Source organism: Thamnophis sirtalis, unplaced genomic scaffold, assembly GCF_051295495.1.
Source record: "Thamnophis sirtalis isolate CommonGarterSnake01/CBP01778 unplaced genomic scaffold, rThaSir2_p1.2 scaffold_13, whole genome shotgun sequence".
NCBI classification, from domain to species: Eukaryota; Metazoa; Chordata; class Lepidosauria; order Squamata; family Natricidae; genus Thamnophis; species Thamnophis sirtalis.
This window is the reverse complement of record NW_028261393.1, coordinates 12,600,053-12,608,236: the sequence shown is the minus strand read 5'-3', so window position 1 is coordinate 12,608,236 and position 8,184 is coordinate 12,600,053. Positions and strand designations below refer to the sequence as shown.

Here is an 8,184-nt window from a genome sequence, read left to right as displayed (position 1 = left end):
AAAGTTGCCAAGTCTGAAAAACACAGGTCTAACATTTGTGTGATCTTTCCTTTCATTTGCCTTTGGCCTCAGTCTCTCCCTTCTAAAGCCTCTCTGTTGCTGAAGATAACACTTGATGATCTGATAAAATGCTGCAATTTGCATTCCACAGCCTGCTTGTGTCAAATGGGCTAAGCTTCCAATTACCTCAAAACACTTGTTTAAAAAAACACAAAAAAACTTTTGCTCCTTCTAATGTACTCCGCTATTTCATTTTCCTGATAAAAGCTGTCCTCCTCTTCTCTTCGGAGACCTCAGTTGCACAGCAAAACATGTTTTTCTGCCCCTGGGACAAGGTTGTGAAAACTTCTCTGGAGCTCTGGAGGGTGAAATCAACAACAGGGGAAAGTTATGAGCTTCTCATCCTGCCTTTGGGTGTCCGAGAGACCCTTCAACCTCTGTGGTGACGGTGGCTCCGACTAGAAGGGGCTGCAGGAACAGCTTCAAGCAGCAAAGTCTTCATCCTCCAAGTGAGACAGATTTTTCTTATGTATTTATTTTTCACATTTTTGAAACACCCGTCTCTCTCAAAGTGGGATTCTGGGTGGTCTAATCTAGAAGGCTTTTTAAAAAAAAAAGAACTTTAAAATATGTTTTTTGTAAAAGTCCAACTTTTACGTTGATTCCTCTATTATAGCAGCATCCGGGATAGGACAAAGAAAATGGTAGTATAAGAAATTTCTTTTTTTTAAAAAAAAGAAAGCAACTATAGAACCAAATGTATTTATTTATTTATTTATTTATTTATTTATTTATTTATTTATTTATTTATTTAATTTTATTTCATTTGTCAAATATGTACGAGATAATCGGTATAAGTATAAACATGGACATAAACACAGGAAATGGGTACAAATAAATGGGGACAATACAACAGGGACGGTAGGCACGCTGGTGTGCTTATTTGAAATAATATAGGCAGTTCTATCAATGATTAACAACAAAGCCTCCACGTCCAAGGGCAATCTACCAGCGAAGAGCAGATGCTGAGGTCTAGCAACATGATGAACTTGTTGTCTTCTTTTGCTGGCTTCATGTCAGAAATATATGGTTGCCCAGTATTCAAAACCCAAGACTATAGCCTGGATGTTGTTTTGATCCAGCGAGATTCTTAATCTAGAATTAAGAAGAGTAAAAAGGCTTAGATGTGTGACCTTTCTCTTAAAATAAAAGAGGGAGAATAGAACAGCAGATTCTTACATGCAAGAATGGGGGAAAACCCATTTTTATGTAGGCATGCGCCTGAGATGCTCAACTCAAACAGGTTCCCTAAACAAACTTCCATTATCTTTATTTGGAGAACAAGGAAAACAGGGCGTGGGTATTAGGGGCACCTATCTTCTCGCCAGTTGCAGGATGATAGCCAACCATGTAAGCGGGGATTCCCGAGTGGGGGGAAAAAAGGGGGTTCAGCTTCCCTCTCCATCAGCTGAACCCCAAGGAACCTCCCATAGAGTTAAGAACATCAATGGGTGCGCCTCCTCAGGAGAACGCCTCTCCTTCCACCAATCGGCAGCAGCAGAGGAAAAAAGGGGGAGAAATCTTGCCCTCGTTTGTTTGCATACAGACGAAGGAAGGAAAGAAAAGGAAGGGAGGGAGGGAGGGAAGGAAGGAAGAAAAGAAAGGAAGGAGGGAAGGAAGGAAAAGAAAGGAAGGAGAGAAGGCAGGGAAAGGAAGGAAGGAAGGAATCTCAGGAAGGCCGGTTGGAGAAGAAGGGAGCGCTTAAGTCGACCTTCCCTCTCCCCGTTGGGGTCAACCAGAGGCAGACCCGGCCAGCCATCGCGTTCCAAGTCTCCCTCTTTGAATGAGAAAGAAAAACAGGTGGGCGGGACCCCGAGACTTCACATCAGGCCCGAATTCCCTCGTTCCGCGGGGAGGGCGGGGGAGAATAGAACGCCTTGGAAAGACCTCGCACCAATCAGAAACGGAGGGGCGCGGCTAAAGTCTCCGCCCTCCTCGCCCGACTATATAAAGGGGTTGAAGTTTACCCTGCTGGCCACATACACCGAGGAGTTGAGTGCGGCGGTGGGTGGGAGGAATAGAAAAAAGAGAGAAAAGGGGGGGAGCTGCCTGCCGGGATTGATGCGTCCGGAGTTGGGGACGCCTTTGCAAATAGCGGGCAAGGCCGGCCGACAAGCGAGCGGGAGAAAGCACGGAGCGGAGCGGCCGTCGCAGCCGGGGCTGCTTTTGTTCCGTCGAGCGGACTCCCGCGTTTGTGCAGCCGCCCCTTCGGATCGCCGCCTTTGGGGTACGTGCCTGAGGGGTGGGAGCGTCTCTGGGCTTCAAGAACTGACCCGCGCCGGAGAGCTCTTTTCCCGTAGAATCAGCCAGGGTGGCCGGACGGTTTCTCTCGCCCTTGCCGGCCTTCTTCCCCGATTTGCACCCGGGCGCTCTGCAGGCAAGGAAGAGGCTGCATTGTCTGAGTCGGGCGCCGGGAGGGAAGGGTTAAACGGGTATTCGTGAAGTGCTGATCTTTGTGCTGGGCGGAATGTGCCGGAGCGGGAGCTACCTAGCCGGGGCGGAGGGAAGGGGGGGGGGAGAAAAAAAGAGGGGTGGCGGTTACCCGAAGGGGTCGAACCAGGAGAAGGGCGATCGGGGCTCCGAAGGCGCCCCGACACCCCGTTCGGAAAAGCTGGGTCTCTTAAGGCGGGGAAGAGCTTGGCCGGGAGAGGCGTGAATGCGAAACACGTCCTTGACTTGCAGTTTCGTTGGTATTTAAAGGAGCTGCTTGCACGTATCTATTGCACGTGCGAATTGAGGTTGCGGGCTCAGAAAAGCGGGGAAGGGACTCGCCAAGATAAAGGACGGTGGAGGAAGCTTAAAAAGGGGAGCCCCCAAATTCCAGCCTTGCGTGCCGGGCTGAATTTTTATTGCAGCCCGCTGCGAACGGCAATCGCCGCCCTGCCCTGCCTCTAGGGGGCGTCACAAAATCACCCGAGAAAATGGAAATGCCAAACTTTTATCGAAGCGTTGGGTTGGAGGAAACACGCCTTTGGGAATACCTTGGCCCGGCCTAAGCTCAAGAGAGGGGTCGGCGGACAAGTTGTTGGTGCTTCCTTTGCAGCTGAATTACTCCGTGAAAGGGGGAATCGGTGCAGTGAGTTCTATAGGAGATGGGGGGGGCGGAAATTGGGCAGGTGTGTTCACACAGCCTGCGTGGTTCACTTGAGCAGACCTTAAGTTTCCAATCTGCTCAGCGTGCTATAAAAACCAGGGGTCTCCAACCTTGGCAACTGGCTGAGGAATTCTGGGAGTTGAAGTCCACAAGCCTTAAAGTTGCCAAGGTTGGAGACCCCTGCCATAAACGATTCGGTTCACACAATTTGCTGAGTCTGAGCAAATCCCTTTGCAGTTTTAAGTGCATTGTGTAAATATTATACTCTTAACAGAGCAGACCTAAGAAGTTGGAAGGTGCCTTGTCTCCTCCCACCCTGACCCCACATCTCCCAGTAGGTTATCCTTGCTCTTAGCCAGCTTGAGAATTGTACCCATTTTGGGAAAGGAAAAAGCAATCTTGTTACTTAGTTTACAGCTTTAGACTTAATCAGCAGCATGCTGATACAGATGAATTAAAAACAATTTGGAATTAAATGCAGCAGTGCACTACTATGCTTAATTTTAACCTTGGTTTGGGGGGGGGGAGCTGTAGCATCTTTTGCCAGCTTTTAATGTTGATTAGTATAAGAACCTGTGTGAGAACACACCTAATAGTAACATTGTGAAGACTGGAGTGACATATTAAGTGAAGGACACACTCCATGGACATTTCTATAGTGCTTTTGCCTGATGCATTTGTTCCCAGTTAACTGAATCATAGTTGCTCACCATTTTTCTGAGTTCCGCTAGCACCACTGTAGACCAAAATGTGATTTGCTGTTCAGATTGTGTCATGCCTCTCTTCAAAAGCAGTCTCTCTCCAGATCAAATGTCTGAAAGGGGGCTAGTAATAGGATGCAAGTGATTCTAAGAGCTTCTCAAAACCATTCATGCCCCTGTGGGAAGTGGGATGTTGAGCTCTGAATGTCTTCTTTGAGCTAAAACACTGGACCAAGAGTCTCATTGTGATTTCCTACTCCAGTTTTCTCGCTGCCACATGGACTGAGGGGGCAGGGAGGAGTCCCTACCATCTGCTGCCACTGTGGACAAGAAAGGCTGGAATTATATGTATGCGTGCCTCTCTTTGCTTCATTGAATTAGCTCTGGCCCATTGCTTGGAGAAACATCTGCAGCTGTCCAGAGCTGCAGTTACTCTTCAAGCTTTCAGTCCCCCCCCCATTCAATCCTAATCTTAATATGTCGATCCATCAGCAAAAGTTAAATCCATCTCAGCTGTAAAGTTGGGCAGACACTCAAGGCCCCTTTGAAATTTCCAGGAAAGGTAGCAAAAAAAATATTTCTAGGAGTCTTTAGCTTGGTAGTGGCATAGCTATTTTTACCTTAAAAGACCTCTTAGATCAATTCTCTGAATAGAGTTAGCGGGGATTCACTCTAAAGCACCTGGGAATTGTCTCTCAGTCTGCACTTACAATGTAGGAGTTATCAAATGTGATAGAATTTAGTGATGTCAAGTTAAACAGGGATAGTAGGCAATATCAAATAAATGGATGATGCAGGACACAGCTTGTCTAGAAGAAGAGAGTTGACCTTGACAGAAAAGGGGGGCTGGAGCATTCTTTGAGTGCTGGGAAACGTTAAGAAATTGCTAGGGTTAAGGGTACCGCACAGACTTTCAAGATTCTGATATCTCTCTCAATAAAAATTTTCACACTAAAGTGTAGCTCTGATCTTCCTGGGGAGTTTCTGGTTTGACTCCTATGATGAGGCTGACATTGTGACATTCCTCACATTGCACTGATGTGGCCTTTGATATATTGGAATTGAGGACAGCTGGCAGGCATGACTTTGTTGTTTTCTCCCATCTGAAAAAAAAAATAACCTGATCAACTAGTTAAGAACGTCAGCAAGGTAGCTGAAACACGCCTCCTTTCTTTGACTTCCAAGCATCAAGTGCTGCCAGCAGAGCCTTTAGAATTCATAGCAAGCGAGTTGTTATGCCAGCCTTCTCACCTGAACTCTTTGTCTTGCAGTGCCCTGTTTGTGATGGCCGATCACATGATGATGCCAATGAGCCATGGCATGAATGGGATGCAGAACTATCGGATAAGCATGAATGGGATGCAAGCGCCGCCACAACACGGACAGCTAAGGACGCTTCCTCCCAACCACCAGATGATACAGTATGGAGGCCCTGCTATGGATGGAGGAATGAGGCAGAGGCCGGGCATTAATGGACAGATGGGTCACCACCAGATGCCAAACACAGTGATGTTCAACAACCCAAATCAACAGCAACAGTACATGGGGCCTGTGGGCACCCAGCAACTTATGGCAAGTATGCACTTGCAGAAACTCAACACTCAGTACCAGGGCCATCCTCTCCTAGGCATGACAGCTGGCCCAGTTGGACCAGGTGTGCAGCAATACAGGATGGGCCCAGGACAGCATGCAGGCATGCAGCATCTGCCTTCCCCTGCTTTGACCTTGAATGTTATGGACACGGATCTTATTGACGAGGAGGTCTTGACGGGTTTGGTTCTGGAGCTGGGCTTGGACCGCATTCAGGAGCTGCCCGAACTCTTTCTGGGACAAAATGAGTTTGACTTCTTCTCGGACTTTGTTAACAAACAGCAGCCCAGTGCAATCAGCTGCTGAGCAGCTCTGCCTTCGGGAAGCAGGCCTGTTTTTCTTGTGGCCTGACTGATACACGCCTGCCTCCAGCATTCTCGTTTTCTCCTGTAGATACGTTTCCCAGATCATCCTTTGCTTGTTGCTTGAAAAAAAATAGACAATCACCAGAGGCTTTTTTTTAACCCCCACCCCACCCCTTGCACTGCCTTGCTTTCTCACAAGGGAGAGTGGCTTTTTCTTGGGCTGTTCACAGAGAAAGAGAGAGAGAGGGAGGGAGGGAGGTTGAACAGCTTCTGCAGATGGGAAATGAATAGCAGTTATAGAACTTCAGCCATTCAGGAAAAAAGGAAAGCCTGCCCCTTCAAAACCTATTCTGCATTTGGACTATAAACACAATAAAGATGGGTGGGTTTCAAACAGGCTGGGATCTGCTCTGCTGTATCGTTCTCTAATGGCAGAACAAGCTGTTTCCATAAACCCCTCTCCTTTAGAGGGTAGCGGTGATGGATTTTTAACCTTTTTCCTGAAACGTAAATGGCTGGGAGATACTTCACTGTTTCTCCTGCCTTGTTGCCCTTCAGTACTATGAATTTTGCAACCATCTTTTTTTTTTTTACTTGAAAATATCACTGGCCTCAGGTTGGGGTTTTTGGATCTGGTGTTCTCTCTCTCTTCCCACCCCTCCCCCTGTAATTGCATTCCTTTGTTTTGTATTGAGCTAGCAGGAGTTTCTGGGGGGATAGCTGGCACATGTGTCCAAATGACAAATCTTCAAGGTAAGGTCACTTGTGATGGGGAAGACCAACTGATTAGCATTTCTTGTTAGGCTGCTACGAACATGAGCTGTAAGCTGCTCTCTAGCTTTTTCTGCCTCTGAAACCAAATAAAATAACTGTAATTGTGTATATTTTTTTAATTTTTCAAAGGGGAAAAAAACCTTTGTTTTGTTTTCTATTTATTTGGAAGGGCTCAAACTATGTTGCCTTCTGAAATTACTGAGAAGGGCTAAAGACAGTGAAGTGCGTGTCCCTCCATATTTTTTATCTCTAAAGAGCAAGAATATTTTGTTTGAATGAAAAAAAAATTAGCTTGAATAAAAAAAATTAGCTTGATTTTGTTTTTAAGTTTTGTTTTTGTTTCAAAAAATGGTGTGGATTACAATTTTATTTTTATTTTCAAATTCAGAAAGTTTAGTAGAGTGGAGATTTGCTAAGGCCCCTTCTGTTTGCAGGCACACATCACTGTTGATTAATGAAGTGGAAATGTACAGGTGATTTTGTTTTTCTCCAAATAAAAGCTAAACCCTCAAATTTAAGATCCTTGCTTGGGTCTGTGTCTTAATTGAAATATCCATGTGTAAGAAAATGTTCCTGGACTTACAATTAAGTGTGGACAAAAGATCTAACGTCCTATTTTTTATTGTTCTGCTTTGATCTTCCAGATGTCTGCTATTTCTGTAAGTACATGACATCCTCAAATCCTTAAGAAGCCTTTTGTAGCCGCCTTTTCAACTGCCTCTTGAGATAAGCCTGATTTTGCAGGTGGCATTAAACCATGTTTAACCCTAATTTAACAAGCCATAGGGTGGTTTGTGCAAAATGGTAGCATAAAGCACTATTTTTGGATTCAATAGACTAAACAAGATACAAGCTCAAATACTTCATAGGTGCAAAAGGTATAGAATAAACTTTTGACACCCTGGAAGATATTTACAGAGAAGCTAGTCAATCTTCCAGGTGGGACTACATTTCCCATTAGTCTGACTGACAGTGTGGTGGGGGTAAAATCCATAATATTTGGAGAGCACCAAAGTGGAAAAGACAAGTATAGGAAACTTTGGGATAGGTGCCCCATGTATGTTCTGACTTTGCGCACCTCATAAAGAAGAATTTGTGGCAATTAAACCTGACTTAGTTGGTTGTGCATGTAAATTACAAATGTTACTGCTATTTTAAATGAGAATAGGAAACTGAAGCAATCTGTATATACCAAGATCAGCCTTACTTTCCCCTAATGTGTTGAGATCTGCCTGGAAGTTCTGAAAGTTGCAGTTGAACATACCTGTTGAAAAGCAGCTTAGGAAACCTATTCACCTGTGTGTTTGATCATAATAGTTCATGTTAGTGATGCTTTCCATGATTGCTACCACAGTCTTTGTGACTTTCTTAAAAATCTAGTTTCTGGCGTCTTCTGATAATGACGAAGAGCCTTCATCTTTCGGGATGGAAATATTGCTATTAAGTATCTGATCAGATTTTTGGAGGCATTGTGGCATTTATGCTTAGAGTAAACAGCTTTGGCACCATAGCTAATCTTGAAAAGGTCAAATCTAGTTAATCGTTGGATGAGAAATCACCAAAATCACAGGACTCAACTGGGAAATGGGGGGGGGGGAATCCTGGGGAAAAGGTAGTGGCAAATTACTTCCATTCTGTTGCCAAAAACTTTAATGAAAGG

The 8,184-nt window shown here is 45.1% G+C and overlaps 1 protein-coding gene across 1 annotated transcript; it reads left to right on the top strand.

Moving 5' to 3' along the window:
* The first annotated feature begins 2,039 nt into the window (after positions 1-2,039).
* Positions 2,040-7,042, top strand: CITED4 (Cbp/p300 interacting transactivator with ED-rich tail 4). The gene is made up of 2 exons (XM_014054325.2): positions 2,040-2,287; positions 5,127-7,042. The coding sequence occupies exon 2, from the start codon at positions 5,140-5,142 to the stop codon at positions 5,749-5,751; it is 612 nt and encodes a 203-aa protein (XP_013909800.2). The 5' UTR covers positions 2,040-2,287; positions 5,127-5,139; the 3' UTR covers positions 5,752-7,042.
* The last annotated feature ends 1,142 nt before the right edge of the window (positions 7,043-8,184 follow it).

What these genes read in the sequence shown, in the direction of transcription:
- CITED4 (XM_014054325.2), top strand. Translation starts at nt 5,140, where the DNA reads ATGGCCGATCACATGATGATGCCAATGAGCCATGGCATGAATGGGATG.